Here is a 19,653-nt window from a genome sequence, read left to right as displayed (position 1 = left end):
ACTATTGATATTTGGAGCCAGATAATTCTTGTGGAGGGCTGTCCTGTGCACTGTAGGATGTTCAGCAGCACCCCTGGCCTCTACTCATTAAATGCCAGTGGCAACACTGCAGACTGTGACAATTAAAAATGTTTCCAGGCATTGCCAATGTGCCCTGGGAAACAAATAGCCCCTGTTGAGAAGCACTGCCCTAGGTCCATGTTCCATCAGGTATAAGGAGGAATTTCTGCTTCTGTCAAGCTTGAAGAGTGCTATATGAGTATCTTATCTCTCTCCATATTTTATTACTACACCTTGACTGCAGAGAACGGAATCCTCTCTCACTGCACTTCACACCACATGACTAAAGGGAACTAAAGCCAGCCTCCAACAGGGGGTTCCTAAATTGTGTTTTCATCAGATTTCTACTGGCGTCACCCAGTAAGCTGTCAGTTTCTCTTGTAATGATTTTGCAGCTGAGAATCCATCTTTCTTTCCCTACTCTTTTGTTCAAAGACAGAACATTAAATTTTTTTTTTCAGGTCTCTGGGTTACTGTGAAGGAAGACATCTTTTCCTACATATTGTTGATGCTGTAAGGAGAGGGAATTGTAGGAAGGAGAGACGAAAGCAAGATCAGTTAGAATGCAATGGCAATATTCCAGATGAGAGATGGCGGCCTTTGAATAAGGCCTGGCCACTGGACTCAAACTAGCGAGGTGAAGTCGGTCACGTCAGCTCGCTAAGCCCTTATTTCCTCACCCATAACAAATGGATAATAACATCCGTCTTGGAGATTTGCTTTGGGGGATTAAATGGGGTGAAACACAGTGCCTAGCACATACAAAGTGACATTCTACAAAGCCAAAGGATAAGGAGTTGGCACTCTAGATCAGGAGTCAGCTAACTATGGCTCATTCAGTCCAGCGCTTACTTCTGTTAATACATTTTATTGGTACATAGCCATGCCCATTATTTAGATATGCTTGCTTTCATGGAGCAACAGCAAAGTTGAGTAGTTATTAACAGAAACAGTATGGCCCGTGAAACTGAAAATGTTTACTCTCTGTCCCTTTATAAAGTGTGCTGACCTCTGATTTAGGTTGCAATGAAGAGGAGGAGGAATGTAAGGGAGATGAACTGTGCCCACCTGGGATGCAGTACATTCAGGGAAATATTAATGGCATGTCATGTACTGTATTTTTCAAGTGCTCTGCAAAAGAGAAGGGCTTGTTTGTAAAGAGGTGATTAATAACAGGAGACATTTGAAATACATTTGAAATGTTATCGTCACATAAACCAACCAATAATATCATGTAACATTTATATAGCGTCTCTCTATTTCCATTGTATTCATGAATAATATTGTTAAAGCAATCCACTCTATGTTATACATTCAGTATAAGAGAGAATGAGTAATGGAAAAGACATATATCAATAAATTGGAAGAGCCATAAATAAAATACAGCATTCAGCCAGGCAGTCAACAAATATTAATTTAGCATCAAACATGTGCTAGGTCCAGTGCGAGGTGCTGAGACATACAGTGGTAAACACAACAGTCACCGTCCCTGCTTTCAGGGCACTCTGAGTTTAATGTTTCCTTGTGGGGAAGAACTGTAGGCCTGTGGGTATCTTTGTGTGAATAAAGAAAGACCTTCTTCTTCTTTAAGACTCTTTATCTCCATCTGCAGGGAACATTAAAAAACATATTCATTTTCTTGGGGCCTGAATTGCCATCGGCCAAAAAATTTAATACAAATATTCAACTCTACTGTAACAGTGAAGTGAGTGGTGCTCAGGGATGGCACCCTTTTGCAGTATGGAAACTTGCTTATTAGTTATATGTGCGAGCACCTGAGTTACGTGTTCCAAAGAGAAAGCATAGGTAATGTAAAGAAGGGAGAACACTGGGATGAAGATTATGAAGACTGTTTCTCTAGTTATCACATTTACTAAGTCAGTGGTCCCTAATTATGGTTATATCAACATCCTCAGAGTGTCCACAAGAATTCCATATGGCTCTCTAAAACTTTCCATGTGAAATTTGAGCAAGCTGTATATCGTACTTGAAAGACTGGACAAGGGGAAGAGTGTGGTGAAATAAAATGATCAATTATAGAATATCCAGTGACCAGAAATGTTTGATACTCTCTGAGGGTCCATTTCGAGGCAGTTGGGGAATGGTGTTGGTGCGTTTCCATTGTCATTGAATCTAATTTATTTATTTATTGTGTGGTGTGAATTTAAAAACTCCGATTTGAAGTTCAAGGTCCTATATCACATAGTGGTATACAATTAGAGTTTCTAGGTGCAGAAGACCCACATAAGACCGTTAGAAACAGCTTTATAAAACACAAAGACTGACCTAGGCAACTCCACTGGAGCTGGGAGCAAAGCGTGCAACAACTAGCAGGTCAAAGAGCTTCATGATTATTTTTTCCCTGTGTTCAGGACAAAGATGAAAACGTACATGAATGAAGAGAGCCTGGTTCTGGTTTACCAGAATCAGAATGGGAGACAGTAAAGGAAGCGAGAGGGACTAAGCGGAGTATGTGAGGAGGAAGAAAATATTTTAATTGAAAGTCTGTTCCCCTTTATTCTCCCAAATCTTGTCTTAAGGTGACACTTTCTTATATTCATCTTCACCTGTGTCTTAGATGCCATGCTAATGAACATAACAAACTGTCTCTCTTCTTTTATTTCCTAAGCACCCTCAGCTAGAATCTACACACTGGGAATTCAGGCAAGGGTCACAAGGAATGCCTGTGGCCTTATTAATATGTGACTGAAAGTTACCAGTTTAGTTCCTGTTGCTAATTAGTTACTTCTGCTTTATGCTAACTTTTCATATGTAGTTTTGAGGTTGATAGTACTACCATTCATATTATCATGACTTTATGGTTTTGAAATCCCAGACTAAAGTGAGTATGAGGAACTGATGAAAAGTTATTATACTCAAAATGTGGAGATAAAGTAGACTGTACCATACTGATCTTTTCTGTAACTTTACTATGAAGTTTATTATTGCTATGAAGTTCATTATTATTATAGAGTTTATTATCACATTTCATAAACTACTTTGTGACTGGAGTTTTAAAATCAATAATTAGTTGAGTCATTACAGTGTTTTTCATTCCATAACACATATCAGAATAATCTCTATTTCCTTTCCAATGTTTAAGACATTTAAGGAATTAAGTAATGGAAGCAGACACTAAAATAAGTTATTTAACCATATTCTACAAGGGATTGCAAAACTTACTCAAAAAATACACATTATACTCTCATTCCAGTTGACCTTGATAAAAATATTGCCAAACCATCATCTTTATTGTATAATACTTAGAAGTATGAGATTCTACCCAGTTGAGACCGTAATGGGAATAAAAGCCAAAAACCACAAGAGAATAAACATTTTGGTTCAACTTTGTGCTTGGTGAGCCGTTTTCCCTCATAAATTTACAAATTAAGGGACCTATTTCTATATACAATCACAGTCCCCATTTGGTCACAGTAGTGGTGACCAAATATGTATTTCTCTTATTCGAGAAATGCTTTTTTATTATTTGCTTAATTTATGAAATAAACACATATTCACTAACCATAATCTCCTGAACTTAAAGAAATTTTAATTTTGTATTCACTCTTGTTTCCTTGTTTATTGCGGATTTTATAGGCACCACGAAAGAAATCAGCTTTTCTCTCCTGCTAATTGTTCAGGTGGGAAATTCCAACTGCTTAAACATAATCACAAGTTAGAGTGTGACGGCAGTAGAAACTACTTTGGAAGCAAGAGTGTCTAAATCGAAGTTGTGGGGAAATATTATACGTGTAGAGGCAGAGTGAAAGGGAGGGAAGTTCATACAGTCCTACTGGTGGTTCTTGAGGTCATAATAGGTGACTTATCAACAGTGCATTAAATAATGTTGAATCATACAATAAGATACTGCCTTTCAGTTCTTTTCACCCCTTCTGTTAACATCGAGGAGAAAGTTTGCATCTAGTGTCCGTGTTCATGCCCCTTTTACTACTTGCTAAGTTTCTTTTTTAACAAAGAGAGGAGGGCTCAGGCAGAATACAGAATAAAACAAGAAATTAACAATATTTTGTGTTCATCATCTCTATTTAATGCAAGTGAACGTAATTTTCCATGAGCATAGTAAGATAATGGTTCATTTAAAAATGAATGTTAAGGCCTTTCCTCCCTCCCTCCCTCCCTCCCTCCCTCCCTCCCTCCCTCCCTCCCTCCCTCCCTCTCTCCCTTTCTCCGCTGTCTCTCTCCCTACCCATCTCCCTTTCTCTTCCTTACCCTCTTTTCTTTCCTTTCCCTTGTTTTTTCACTAGAGATGGTAATAGGAAGAGAAATATGGGAATAAGTATCGAGAATTGAAAAGGACAGAAATGATTAAGAAAATGTGGTAAAGGGATTTCTTCTGGGAGGGAAGGAGGGTGATGTGTTACAAGAGAGGTACAAGAAGTGGGGAACTAGGGGCTCATCCATGATTTTACTACGGGGCTTGGGCAAATACACCCCATCTCCTCTCCAGGTCTGTTTTCCCATCTGTAAAATCAAGGGTTGCACTCAGTTGGCTCTAAAGTTTTTCTCAGATCTTAACATTCTTTGAGTCCATGAAAACAGATTATGGAAGATAAAGTGTTGGTTTCCTTTCTCCGGGCTAAATGTTGTGGATATAGTAGATAAGGACCTTGGGGAAAAAAATAAAAATAAATGTTTAGATAAAAAAGTAAGTTAATTTAAATAAAAATAATACATAAGATAGGTGATGCACAAAAATGACATATTGTGAAGTGACTGAGTTTGGAACATACTATTACAGCCCTCTAAATAGAGATGAAATGATCTTCCCTCAGACTTCTTCCATTCTTCTTTTTTATCTTCCCTTCTTTCCTCTCTCCCCTTCAGTTCTTTTCTACCTTCTTTCACTCAACAAAATACTTTGAGCCAGTACACAATGTGCCTGACACTGTGCCAGGGACTGTGAACCCGGACATATAAAGATTAGTACATCATTTTTGCTTTCAACATGCTCAGTCTCACTGGAGACACAGATATGCAAACAATGATTATCCAGTGAGAAATGTGATGTGCGTGCAAGGTATAATGTAGCCCAGAGGAGACAAAGCCCTGCGGGAAGCAGGAGGAGGTGTCAGGTTTCGACCTTGGGAGTCAGTCCTATGAAATTCTGTCCAAGTTCATAAATATACCCTCAATTTACTCAGCAAACCTCTACTGAGCCAGACACTGCATTAGATACTGGGTATTTGGACTGAAAAAGATACAGTTGAAGCGTCAAGAAGCTTTTGATTTCAGGGGCAGACAGACAAGGAAAGCAACGGTGATAGAGGTCGGTATCCCGTATCTGAACCCCTGGGAAGCAGATATGTTTCATAATTATGAATTTTTAAAATATTAATAAGGTACACACATTGTATATTACATAACACTCATAAAAGGTCTGGGGCAGCACCCCATAATTAAAAAATAATTAAAGCAATTAAAACACAGTAAATGGAATAAAGACAACATTGCCTCACGTCAGTTTGGTTTAGGTTGTTGGTTTCGTAATTTTTAAGATTTCTGAATTGCAGAAAAGTGTGGACCTATTCTTCAAAATAATTAGAGGCATGCTGCAGGGTGCTTTTGAAGAACAAAGAAAGGGCAATGAACCACCTTTTAATAGAAAAGGGGTCAAGGCAGTTTTCCTTAAAGATGTATTTTTCTAAACAGAGTCTTGCTGGATGAATAGGAGCTAACCGGGCAGAGATGGTGGAGGAGGCAGATGGGGAGGTTTTCTAGGCAGTAGGGACAGCCTGTAGGAAGTGTGTTTGGAGTAAACTGCAAGTAATGCAGAATGGCTATTTGTGTGGTGTGCCTGAGACAGAGATGGAGAAGGGCATAAGGATGGAAATGATGATGGAGCACAATTGAGATCAGGTGGAAGCAGTGGACAGGACCCTTGCTAAGTTCAATCTTTATCCTGAAGGATAAAGAAAGTTATTAAAAGATTTTAAAATGTGGCTATGTGGATGAATCTGAAATTATAGGAAAATCATAATACAGAATGACAGAGCTAAAGCACTACACTAAATTAAGAAGCAACTGTAATTGTTTAGGTGACAGATGAAAAAATGCAATTCGGCATGCTTTGGCACATAGTAATTGCTCAATAAATTGTAGCAATTAGAAGGTCAAAGGCAGAGATGTAGTGGGGATGGCTAAGAAGGAATAATTTAGAGATATCTTAAAGAATGATTTTGGACTAAGTATCTGATTAGACTGGGAGGGAGCGGGGCACAGTGTCCTTTCCTCCAAGCCTTCCAAGCCTCTTCTCTTGGCTTCCAGGTCCGTGTTCCATTTGAACATGATGAAATACGGATTTGAGGCTCAGGGAAGTTGTCTTAGCTGGATTTAGGAGTCGTGATGGATAGCTGAAGACTTAATGAGGATAAGATCACAGAGAGACAGTGTGTGGTATGAGAAGTAAGGAAGACTCAGGTCAAAATCCTGGAAGATACTTCAGGGGAAGGGAAGGTAACTGACAACCATGTGAAGTGTCCTTTACGATCAACTGAGATAAGTCTGGAAAAATCCTTAATGGATGTGGCAAATGGGAGGTCAACTGTGATGTGAGAAGAGCAGCTTTAATAGCTGAAGAGGAGCAGACGCCAGATTACCAGGAATAAAAGTGTGCATGCAAGTGAGAAAGTAGGGCCACTATGTTGACGATTATCCTTTCAAGATACTTGGCTGTGAAAGGAGGGGCAGAGAGAAGGACAAAATCAGAGGCAGTCATGGGATGCATGGAAAGGTTTTTGGTTTAGTTTTAGTTTGAAAGGTGGGACAGATGCTGCCAGACACCCAGTTCTGACTTGTAGTCAGCTTTTTTGATTGTGTTGCAGCCTGTCTCTGGAGGAGGAGGTGTCTTTAACCTGAACACAAGTTTCTCAGAAACAGCCGGCCAGATAAACAGACTGGACTGGAATAGCTCTGCAGGAAAGCATGTCTTTCTGGACTGCGTCCCAGGTGCTGCTTCTTGTGCTAACTTCCTGTAGAGCTTTTGTACCTTCCTCCCTCTATTGTCTACCTGATTGGCTGCTTGCCACTTAAGATGGTTCTTATGGCTGTATGGGTGCCAGGGAGCTGGCTTGTAAAATACCTGTATGTGTGCGGGGATTTACTAAGGTGATGCTCTTCCCAGCCACCTCATCCATTCTTGTATCCTGTATTGTCTGCTTCACACATTGGATTTAGCTCGACCAATGCCTCTGAATGGCTGAGGAGATAAAGCACCAGGCTAGGCACAGTGGAGATACAAGAAGGCAAGTCATTGGTGCCTGTAGACCTTATGAGGCAAGGCGTGGGATTGTCTCAGAAATAATGATGACAGCGGCTCTTAAACTTTTGGGGATGTAGATGTCTTTGTCAGTTGATGAAAACTACGTTATCGTTCCTCCATGAAACAGCACACAGAATTTGACATAAAATTTCAGGGAGTGTATATGGACTTGCTAAATTCTGAAGTGGTTTTTGCAACTCAAGTTAAAATGCCCAAACTATAAAGCCACTGGTCCTCTATTGGCTTGTGACCTCAGCTAAATTAGAGTTTCTGAGACTCAATGTACAGATTGTGCTGCCTGTCTTGCAAGGATTTTGTGAGGACTAAACGAGACAATATGAATGAAGTGCTTAGTGCAGAGCCCAACACAGAGTTGATGCCCAAGGAATGTTATTTCAGCTTTATGTGTGTTATGGAAGAAGTGATCCAGGTGTTAAATTAGAGGCACAGCTAACTCACTGCTCTCTGGTTAAGGAGTTATTCTGGCTTTGGTTGTTCCTAGTTGACAAAAACATTGCCCGTTTTCCACATTTCAGTCATTCCCTACCTACCTCTGCAATTTTTGCTTTGTCTTAGTCCCATCTGAACTATTATTATTAATATCTTTATTTAGGTAATTAAAAAAGACCTTACCTATCTTGTTTGAAAAGGAAACTGGATCCCTACCTTAAATAGAAAACATGCTCTCACTTGAAAGTAACAGTAACAATAAACAGTGAAACCAAACAATGAAAGCTTAACAAAGCTATAAATTCTAGTTAAATCTCAGTGTTTACCTAGGGCTTTGAGCCTGCAGCCTACACTTAGAGAAAAGGGGGTTTAGTGAGTGTTTGAGAGAGAATATTTTCTTCTTCTGGTAACTGGAAGAACTGAAAAGGGAATTACTTTCTAGACAGTGTGGTTCGCTGTTATTTAATGCCCTGGCCCTACTCTGTGCACGGACTAAACGAATCTCCCATGACTCCAGTGAGAAGCTCTCCCTTTGGAAGAAGCTATGTGGGGGGCAGTTGCCTTCCTCTCCACCCGACCTAAATAGTAAACTCTATGGGGGCAGCAGCCTGAATCCAACAGCCCCTCAAGTCTTGTCCAGGACAGGAGTTAAAGCCTCGTCATTTGAGCTCCTAGAAACGAGGACACTTAAGAGATCCTGCCCCCTATTTCCATGCTACATCAGGCTCGGTGCCTACCTCACACCTCAGACGGCTCCAGAGTTTTATTTTTTAATTGGATAGGTAGCTGAGGCAATGTAGGTGCTGCTCGGACGTCGGCAGGGTGGAAGGAGACGCTAGGAACATGATTTTGAAGCTGTGTGCCTAGCAAACATTGTTTCTGCATGGATTGTACGCGTAGGCTGTAGGTTAATATTCATACTAAAACAGCCAAAGCAAAATTGCCCAAATGAAGATTTCATTCAGTTAAGCTTGAATAAGCCTCAAGTAACCAAATAACCAGAGACGATGATGATGATGATTTTGTTATAATGGAGGTGCTTAATGGAACTCTTTTCAGCAGCCCGCAGGAAACAGGACTTGCTGTCCCACGCTTCCTCGAGTTCCCTCCGCTCCCCTCCCGCTCAGGTAAGGCCCCCCGCCGCTTAGCCCCAGCCCCAGCCCCTCGGCGCAGCCACAGCGGGAGCCCCGAGCGCCGGCCGACTGGGCATGCTCGCGGGGCCAGGGCAGCCAGCCCGCGGCGCGCTCCGCCGGCCGCCGCGCCTCTACCTGAGCCGGGCCCGCCCCCCTCTCACCGGGCCGGGCGGGCACCTGGCGGGCACTGCTGACTCGGCAGAGGGGAGGAGACGCCGCGCGGGGCGGGCGCCGCGGAGCCGCGCTTGGTGTGTCTGAGCTGCAGCCGAACTTTTTTCCGAGAAGTCCCACATTTTGGGGGCAGGAGGCGTGGGGCGGGGAGGGGAGCGGAGTTCCTGGAAGGAGCAGCAGTAGCGGCCGGACAACATGGCCTCCTCTACTGCTTCCTCTGCAGCGGGCGTTGAGAGCACCCCTCCTCCAGCGCAGGTGAGCGCCGCGCCGCCCCCCTACCTGTGGCTTCCTGCCCGGCAGGGTCGCGCGGGGAATCGGGGCGCGCGGGAAGTCCGGGCGGGGGGTCTCGGGAGCCGTGGATCGCGGGGCGCTGCCTGGAGCCCTGTCTTTCTGGGGGTGCCGGGCGGCGCCGGGAAAGCGAGCGGAGCGGGACCTGATCCTTGTGGATCGTGCGGGTCCGGCTGCGCCACAGGGCGCGTGTCTGAAGTTGCGGCCCGGGGCAGAGGTACGAGCTCGTCATCTGCCCGGAGCCCGAGCATCCCAGCCCGAGGAAGAAGGGATGGCCCAAGGATTTGGGGCTTCTGCTTCGAAACATTTGTGTAGAAGAAGTAAAGCGCGGCCCAGGGCTCGGGACGCCCTAACCTCTGTCTCCCGTCTGTGGGTTTCTCTGTTCTTGGATCGCCCCTTCAACTCCGTGCCTGGCTGAACCCTTCCTAAGGACGCGACCGAAGTAGGCTGCGTGCTTGGCGGGGAGGAAGAAAATCACCTGGTTCTGAAAGTTACCGTCAGAGTTAGGCTTTTTTTTTTTTTTTTGAAGGTGAATGGAGATACTTCATTTAACCCAGTGAAAATACAAAATATAAACATTAAGACATAGAAAAAGTGCAGACCAGTGCAGTGACAGAGGGTGGTTTGCGGTGGGTTTGTTTTTACCTCCTCCCCTATTTTCAAGAGCCTTCCCTAGGCATGCAAGTAAAAGGCACACAAAGTAGAATCCGGGTGTACAATGTGCAAAACCTCAGCTTCAAGATAAATCTCCTTCTTCCCATCCCACAACCCCCAGCAAATTGCCACCTTTAAGCCCAGAGGCATTTAGTAGTAATTTTGCAGCTGCTACTGTGTGTATAATATAGGATAATTGTTTTAAAACACTCGCGTATGTTTGCATGTGCACAGAATGTCTACGGATGGGGACTCAGGAAACAATAGTTGTCCTTGGAGAGGGAGCTGGGGAATTGGTGGGAGGGAGGTTACTTTCACATTCTTTTGGGACTTTAAAAAAAAAACACATGTGCATAGGTTACCTATTTTACAAAAAAGAGAAATACCACTTTTTTTAAAAAATGGGGCACGCTTGAGTATCCTGGAAAGCAGTAGTTTACCTAGTTTCAAACCTAGTTTAAACACCCACATCTCCTAGCCAGGATTATGTCTTTTCTTTAGCTGTCATCTCTAAAAATCCTTGGGGAATCAAGGTGAAGTCTTCTAAAGAAGACTCTTAAGTCTTGATAAAGTCAATTGGTCAGTTTTTATTGCCACCTTGATTCTGAGTTTTAATTTTGCTTGTTTCAGAATGAGTGTGGCTTGTCTAATTTAGGAAGAGGCCATTTTTTCTTTCAAAGTAGGGTTCAGGAGTCATCCAAGGGTTATACTAGACCTTATTCCAGGAGGGTAGGCCATGCAGGTAGGCTCTAGTAGAAGGCTACAGGGAGACAGTGTCTGACTGGACATACATTGCTGCTTCAGCATCCACACATCCTTATAATCTGCTGATCTGGGCTCAAACGACTGCTTCTTTAAGGAAGCATATTTTCAATATTGAAAGTGAATGTAAAGTGAAAACCACAACTCTGAAACAAAAACTGACTGAAATAAAGTAATCCACTGAATATCTTCAGTCTACCTATTGACATCTGGTGGTCCAATTTCTCTGTGCTCAAATAAGTGGAGGATGAATGAGTTGTGAATCTGGACTGTAGTTAGATGGTTATTTATGAGGAACCATTTATGATGGTCCTCAGTGTTCTTTTTGTTAAAGCATAAATAAATATCTCTTTGGTAATCTGGACAGCAAAGTGTTAGGCTCCATAGCAGAGAATGTGGCTCAATGTCCTTAAGACAATATAAAAACCAGTGGTGTGTTTTGGAATCCTAGGAAACATTGTGGATTTTGAACTTGTTTGCATTTTTGTGGCAGTGGTTACATGAGGACTGTGGTTTTCCTTTATTCAGCACTTAAAAAGTTTTTTCCTTTTACTGTATTAATTAATGGGCTTGCAGAGTAAGTGAGTGTACTCAATTCTAGCTGATATTTTGGTAATTGAAAAGAATATATTAATAGTTGTTTTGGGCTGTCAATGGTTTTTCCTAGGTTGATTTCCAATTAGTAACATCTTTATTTAAAAGTTATCCATTTTTATGCACAGGAGGTTTGAATATTTTTATAGAATGTGTTACTGTGACAATAGGAAATCACTATAATCCAAATTGGAGATCAAGTGGAATTCTAACCTATATAAATTACATTTTTACTTTTTAAAAAATAAACTAAATACCTGAAATTGATGAGACTATCTATCTGATACATTTACATAAGAACAATTCTGAGTTAATGAAGTTCAATTGGAATGTATAGCCTTGCTACAATGTCTTCAAACTTAGTAAAGTCTACCCTTCTGAAAAGATCAAGGTTAGTAATGATCTAATCAGATCTGAAGTAACCTTTTCCTGTATATATTGACTGGGCTCTTGTTGTTCACATTACTCTGCCCTTGGATCTTACAAATGTGAATGCCACTGGGATGTTGGGTTAATGCTTATTAAGGTACCTGTAGCAATGAGCCCACTTAATTTATTTTTCATTTTCATTCTATGGCAACCTATACAAACAGCTTAAAATTTTAAAATTACCTTCTATTAATGATATAATTTTATGTTTATATTGGCTAGTTTCTAGTAGACATGTTTTGTTTTTTTTTTTTTTTTTTTTTTAAGTACTGGAAGCCCAGCTGTGGTTACAGATGAAAAGTTCTATCAAAGTTAAGTGTAGTATCTGTTTGAATATCTTTTACTTGAATGGACCCTAAAGCATGTGGTAACATCTTCACAATCTTACTCATGGTTGGAATACACCCTGGACACTTGTTCCAATGTGCTTGAAAGTAGGCAAACTATATCTTCAATGGATTTGTCTATTCAGAAGGACATGGATTTTTCCTGGAACCAGTTACCTTTCAGTGAAATCAATGGCACCCAAATAGAACCAATTCATTGAGGTTTTATAGAAATTACTGCCAAATTTCTTCTCTCGGGAAGGTCCTGTGTGGATTTAAAAACAAGTATCTTATGTTGGATAAGAAGAAAATAGTCACATGAAAATTACATGTTTTCAGAACTATGTTGGTGGTAGTATTTTTCTCAGAATAAAGTCTTTCATACTTGATAATGTATATTAATAGACAAAGATTAAGTGAACTAGTGTTTGAGTTAGAGCTTTAAAATATGAAAGGAATTATTTTGGTTTTTCTTTCTTCAGATGACGTTTAGTTACTGCCATTTTCAGATAATATTAAAGAAAGATAAATTATGAAAAATTGGCCCTAACATACAAGTTTTCTGGGTAGGGCATGGATATTTGGATGTGGCTTGGTAGACGAAAGAGGTAAAATGGAACTTAACGTAAATGCCATTTAAATTAAGATTTGTGTTGCTGAATTGGAAAGGCTGTTTCCCAGAGAGTTTTCAGGATAACTATCTTGATTCAGTAGTAGTTATTTTGTCCCTCTAGCATCGAACTATGTTGCTGCACTGTGCAACTTCTCTGGGTAATGCCAAGGCCGGATGCCAAGAATCTGCCATACAAGTGTGGGGCTTCTCTTTTTCCCCTTTCCCCCCCATGTTGTGGCATTTTATATGGAATGTGGCAAAAAAACAGCTCTGTGACTGCAGCTTTGCTCTTTAGCATCAAACATAGAGCCCTCAATTAATGTTTGTTGACTGAATGATGGAATAAATGATGAGAAGGACCTAGCATTCAGATTTAGGAGCAGCTTGAACCATTTGAACAGCAAGAACTTTTGAGCTCCTGTCATGTGAAATGCACTTTCAGTTACACAGACTCTGGGTTTTTATTCAAGATGTTGATAGTCCACGTTCTGCAGAGTTCACATAGTACAAAACTCAGACAGCCAACACCAGACATTTTCTCATGTGTAGAACTTTGGTATCCTTTAATCATGTGTCTGAAATTTAGTTTGGGCTCTACTATATAATCAAGACAAGAAAATGTAGACAAAGGCACCTAAGAATTTAAGGAGAGGAGAGTCATGAAGTAGAGACACTTATATTTCCTAATTTCTAGACTGAAAAATGCCACAGAGTGAAAACATGGGCAAAAAAGGCACAGAGAACTGTTTGGAAAAGCATTCTAGTTATTCTTTTTAATGGCTATCTGACATTTACAGTATTGATAGATCATAATTTATTTACTAATTTTCCTATTAATTAACATTTAGTTTGTTTCTAGTTTTTGGACCCTACAGACAATGCTACAGATAAACATCCTTATACACAATAAAGGTCATAATCTAGTGTGAACATAGACATCTTTAATAACAAGGGCTGTGATTTCTTATGCCTCTCATGGGAGATGCTGTATACTTCAAAACAAACCATAGGGTAGGTATGATTACTCCACTTCATTTATACATGAAGAAATTGAGCTTCAGGAAGGTTATGCAATTTGCAATTTGATAAAGGCTGAACCTGGATTTGGACCCCTCTCTGCTTGAGTAATGGAGAGAGCAATGCTGGTGAAATCAGGAGGCCAGGATTGGAGTCCCCTTTCTCTGACTAACTAGCTCTGTAACCTCAAAATCTTATTACCTCTCGGGTTTCAGTTTCTCCACTGGAAAAAGGAGAGAGTTGGAATCAGCGATTTCTCAGGTTTATTCCAGCTAATGTAGTCTATGAAGACAAAAATTTAAATACTAAGAGACAGGTATAGATAATTTGTACTAAAGTGAGACATTTCCTTGTTTCTCAGAGCATTTTTCCCCCTCATAGTTTGGCATTCCTGATGTTAGGATAATTTTCCAAATGTTGGGAACTTTTAAGTTTATGTTATATTGATGGTGTAAACGATTTATTTCACCCCGAAAATCTAATTTTTGAAGAAATTGTGCTTTTAGCCATTGATGATATCTTACGGCATAAGAAATTCATTAGTTTTAAGGGGAAATAGCAAGAGGACATCTCAGTGAGTTTGGACTGGGAATTCAACAGTCATCCAAAATAAAGGATTTGAATGAGATATACAAGAATAAGGATACTTCCCACAGTAGGTGGAGAGCAGTTGGGATAACTGCTTGGTCTCTGTGGGTCCTTCACGTTTTCTCTCTTTTTTAAATTAGTAGTATGCTGGCAAACGGTCTCAAAAAAAAAAAAAAAAAGTCCTAATTTATAGCATTTGCCCATTTCTGTGGTGTAAGCGGAAGAACTCTGGTCACCAGTGCCAATGTGTGTGGGGAGGAGGGTTTCCCCTCCATCCACAAGCAATGTTCCCGTGCCAGCTGGGTGTCCTACCATTCAACTCAATTCTGACGCTCTCTATTCACAGACAGCACCAGATCCCACAGGTTTAGGGCTCAGTCCCACAAGACTGGCTTGTGCCCCCCCCCCCCTCCCCCCCCCGTTCAGATGCCCATCACAATCCCATATTATCACTTGTGCTTCTGTTCTGGCCAACTGGCTATAGATTGGCGGTTCTAACAACCCTCTCCTTGGGTTCAATTAATTTGCTAGAGTGGCTCACAGAATTCAGAGACATTTTCTTATCCTATTACTGGTCTGCGGCAGGTTTATTAGATGTTAGAATGGTGGAACAGGATTTTTACTGGTTTATGATAAAAGGGTATAACTCAGGAACAGCCAGATGGAAGAGAGGCATAGGGTAAGGCATGGGTAAGGATTGCATAGCTTACATGCCCTCTCTGAGTGTGCCAGTCTCTCCAAATCTCCACATATTCGCCAACCTGGAGACTCTAATCCAGGGGTGTCCAAACTGCAGCCCACGGGCCAACTGTGGCCCGCAATCTGTTTTTAATTGGCCTGCAGCAAATTCCAAAAATATGTTTAGTTTATTTAAATAAACCAGATGAGGCAATCCGTACTTCACCTCGAGTGAGTGGCCGGGATGTTTGTGTATTTTACCACATATAGCCCTTGGTAAAAAACGTTGGAAAAAGTTTGGACACCTCTGCTGTAATCCTTTGGATTTTTACGGAGGCTTCATTGTATAGGTATGATTGATTAAGTCAGTGGCCTTTGGTGATAGATTCAACTTCCAGTCCCCTTTCCCTTCCTGGAGGTTGGGGAAGGAGTGGGCATGAAAGTACCAACTCTCTAATCACATTTTTGATTCTTTGGGCAGCGGCCCCCATTCTTGGGGTGGGGGGTCCAAAAGTCACCTCATTAGCAAAACAAGACACCTTTACTGCTCTCATCACTTGGGAAATGCTAAGGGTTTTAGGAGGTCTGTGCAGGAACAGGGTTGAAGACCAAATATATATTGATTATTATAAATCACAATATCCCAAAATACTTCCGTCATGGCTGATTTCCAGCTGTCAATGGGGGGTGAACATGGAGCTGGGAAGAGATGTATGGGTTTGGCTTTCTTGCAAGCTCATATTAGCTAGTTTCAGCACACCACTTATATCCAGTGAAATGTACTGAATTTTTTTTATAGTTGAATCCATAATTTGTTTATCTAAAATGTATTTGGCACTTACCAGATATCAGGCATACATGGGGAGGCACAGATAAATAAGAACTCGTTTTTACTCTCCAGAATATCATAGACTAGCAAGCTGTTCAAATGAACTTTTAAGTAAAGAAAGGAAGCTAGTACTGAGAATGGTTGATCAGCTCTCTCTTTTCCCACTGAAAACAAAATAAATACCAAGTAGATCCTCAGATAGCTGGATTAGAAATGGGAGAAATGAGTTCTGTAACTGGATTATTAGATGTTAGCATGGTGGCACCGGATGTTTCAGACCCTGTTTCTGTGGAGGTCAAGTTAAGCACAATAGATTTTTCTTCCCTTGTGTATGTGTTGGTGTGTGTGCATGTTTATCAACCACCTTTATTGAGGTATAGTTTATATACAGTAAAATTCACCGTATTTAAGTGTACAGTTCTACCAATTTTATGAATGTTATACCCTACCACAACAGAATATGTATCCTCCTAAATTCACTTGTGTTCTTTCCCAACTCCCTCTAATTCATCAGGTAAAACTACTGTTCTGATTTCTTTCCCCATAGATTAGTTGTGTGTGTGTGTGTGTGTGTGTGTGTGTGTGTGTTTCTTTTGTGCCTGTCTTTCTCTCAGCATAATGCTTTTGATATTTATCCATGGTGTTGTAGGTATTAATAGATTATTCTTTTTTATTGCTGAGCAGTATTTCACTGTATGAATATACCATAGATTGATCATGCATTCATCAGACATTTGAATTGTTTTCAGTTTTTGGCTATTATGAATAAAACTGCTTTGTGTTGACACATATATCTGCCGTCCCCCCCTTTTGGAGGGTGGTTAAGGACCTGGGAGTAGGATTGTAGAGTCAAAATATAGTGTATGTGTAACGGTTGAAGAAACTATTCATGTATTAAAAGGGAAAAAGAAAACAGGAATGTTAAGACTTTACAAGCTTGCAAAAGAAAGTAGTTACAAAGATAAAACCATGTTTTTAAAACCAGCTTTATTGAGATATAATTTATATACGTAAAATCCACCCATTTAAAGTGTACAATTCAATAAATTTTGGAATGGTTTACAGAGTTAGAAAATCATCACCACAATCTAACTTTAGGACATTTCTATTATCCTGAAATATGTGCTCATTTACAGTCAAAAACCATGGTTTGGAGTTCGGAAGACCTGTGTTTTAGTCTGAGCTTTACTCATTAACAATTGTGTTACCTTGGTAAGTTAAATCTCCATTTCCACACCTTTGAAACAGAGATGAGGACACCTTTACAATATTTTTATAAGGACTATAAAGAATGCACATAAAGAACTTGGTCATAATACATATTAAATAAATGGTGGTGTTTACTGTTGAACTGTGTCTGCATCTTTATACTTTAAGTGGTATTTTGTTTATGTCTTCATAGCTCCTACAATACTGTGCCTTTTACTACAGATACCTTTAAACATATCTTCTAAGAGAAAATGAGGTGGAGTGGAGAGAGGAAGTCTGGACTTTAGAATAACATGCTGGGGATTTCTGGCTCGACTACTTAATTGCTCCTTTGGGCAAATCACTTAACTGTGTCTGTTTGCTCATAGGAGGAACTAGAGTAATAACATCCACCTTGCAGGATTGTTCTACATGTTTGCGGAAATATACATGATATATTGGTACAGTAGGTGCTCAATACATTGGTGCTGTTATTCTACGATATCAGAAGCTACCATCTTTGAAGTAATTACATTTAGGAATAAAGTTTATATACAGAATTGAAGGCACAGATGGAAAATTTGCTCATGTACTATGTGCATATTTGTTGTACAAATATTTATATTTTAGTATTAGTAGAGCATCAGGTATATAATCTGTAACAACATATTTGCTTAAATAAATGCGTAGGTGAGTAAATAATAAAGAAAACGTATTTTCCTCATTCCGTTTCAGTCTCCCTCACTGTTTAGGTATCCAGGAGAAAGTTTCATTTTTCCAAGTTTCAAGTTTATTCATTTACTTCCTATCATTTGGCTGGTGGGGGTGGGGTAGGATGGAGGAAAATTAGAAATTGTCCTAAGAACTAAAATTACAATAATTATTTACATTTGTAAACAACTATTTATATTCCTAAAAGAGCTTTCATGTTATTTCTTTAACTTTATGTCTCACGATAACCATATCAGGCAATTGAAGTAAATAGTCTCATTTTAGTGAAAAGAAAAACAAGATTCAGAGGTGAACTTGTTCCTAGTCCTTATGGAGCTAGTAAGTGGCAAGGCCATATGAGGAACAAATAGGAAACCTTGTGTGTTGCTGGTGGGAGCTTAGACTGGGGCAGCTGTCCTGTTTTAGTATTTGTGCTGCCAAAGTGAGCACAGGGGCAGCTGTCCTGGAAAGCAATCTGGCATTACTTAGGCCAATTAACTCTTTACTCTACGACCCAATATCTCTCCTACAGGTGCACACTGGAATGTGTTCCATAGGTCCCCAAGAGGATGTACCCAGTGTTATTCACTGCTGTGTTATTAGTGGTGGAGGGGAGTGGAGGTAACTGGGTGACCATTGCTGGGAGAGGAGAGGTAGAATGGTGGGTACACATCATGGAGTTGTCTGTAGTTAGAAGCAACAGGTTAGATAAAGGCAACATGAATGGATTTTGAGAATATAGTGCTTGGTGAAAAATGGAAGAGTCTGGGGTGTATTTATTGTTTATGTGAATTAAAAATTCATAAGCATAGCACAGTACACATCTTGTAAGAACACTTACATAAAAGCCGATTAGAATGGCTGCCAATGGGTCCCAGTGCATAAGAATAGGTTATAGAGATAAAAAAGAACAAATAAATAAGAAACATAATGATAATGTGCCATGTACTAGTAAGTGTGGCTAACACAACCCTCTGAATGGTGAAGTTAAAAACAAAACAAAACAAAACAACTCATTGTTACTTGATGTAAATACCTTGTATGTCATCAACTGTATTACTACTAGGCTTAACCAAAGACACCCTGATGTCATTATATATGGGGATGGACGTTCCAAGTGAAAATAAAATTTGGATTGGTTTCTCAAGTTCTACGTGAAATTTTGCACAGATAGTAACATCTTTTGAAAAGGTTTACAACACAAGTACACTTGAGTTGGTATAATTTAAAAATTAAGTTCCTTTAAAATTTTGTATTTTGGATAATAAAAACCTATGTGTTACATAGTACTAAATGCTTTTACAGAATTAGAATGCAATATACTAATATTTAATTCTAAAATGATAGTAAAACTATTCTTATCGATTTTCATGGATTCAGAAGTTATGCAGTATGCTATTATGTCCAGAAATAGTTGTCTGTATATTATCCTTAAAGGACCTAAATGTGTGATTTTTTGGCAGTTATAGCACCTTGAAATAAGGTGTTGAAATAAGGTGTTGAAATATTTGTCCTCCAAGTTAAATTGGAAGTATAATAGATCACTTTTTTTTTTTTTTTTCTTAAAGCAATGCACATTTGTTATGTTGCAATTCTGGAGGTCAGAAGTCCAAAATAGGTTGGCAGGACTTCATTCCTTGTAGAGACTCTAGAAAAAAAAAAACACACTTTTTTTTTTTTTTTTTTACCTTTTCCAACTTCTAGAGCCTGCCTGCGTTTCTTGGCTTTGGCTCCACATCACTCTGTCCTTTGCTTTGATCATCATTTTGAATAGATTGCTTTTTAATTTGCCTTCCCTTTCTACTTATTATTTCTGATCCTTCTGCAATGATAGTTATGTAAACTGGTTATAATTATGTCCTGTACATGTTGTACCTATTTGT

General features: G+C 39.9%; 1 protein-coding gene across 2 annotated transcripts in view; it reads left to right on the top strand.

Moving 5' to 3' along the window:
- Positions 1 to 9,127: 9,127 nt before the first annotated feature.
- The window catches only part of ANK3 (ankyrin 3), a 593,532-nt gene continuing 583,006 nt past the window's right edge, over positions 9,128 to 19,653 (top strand). The window contains exon 1 of one of the 2 annotated variants that reach the window (XM_088792001.1): positions 9,128 to 9,348. In XM_088792001.1, coding sequence (XP_088648127.1) covers positions 9,289 to 9,348 — 60 coding nt within the window. In that variant the 5' untranslated portion in view covers positions 9,128 to 9,288. The remainder of the gene's footprint in view (positions 9,349 to 19,653) is intronic. The other variant, XM_088791998.1, reaches the window with a different exon arrangement.

Source organism: Rhinolophus sinicus, chromosome 15, assembly GCF_057876585.1.
Source record: "Rhinolophus sinicus isolate RSI-liver-muscle chromosome 15, RSI-T2T, whole genome shotgun sequence".
Classification (NCBI taxonomy): domain Eukaryota; kingdom Metazoa; phylum Chordata; class Mammalia; order Chiroptera; family Rhinolophidae; genus Rhinolophus; species Rhinolophus sinicus.
Note: the sequence above shows the minus strand (reverse complement) of the source record. Positions and strands in the feature narration are given on the sequence as shown.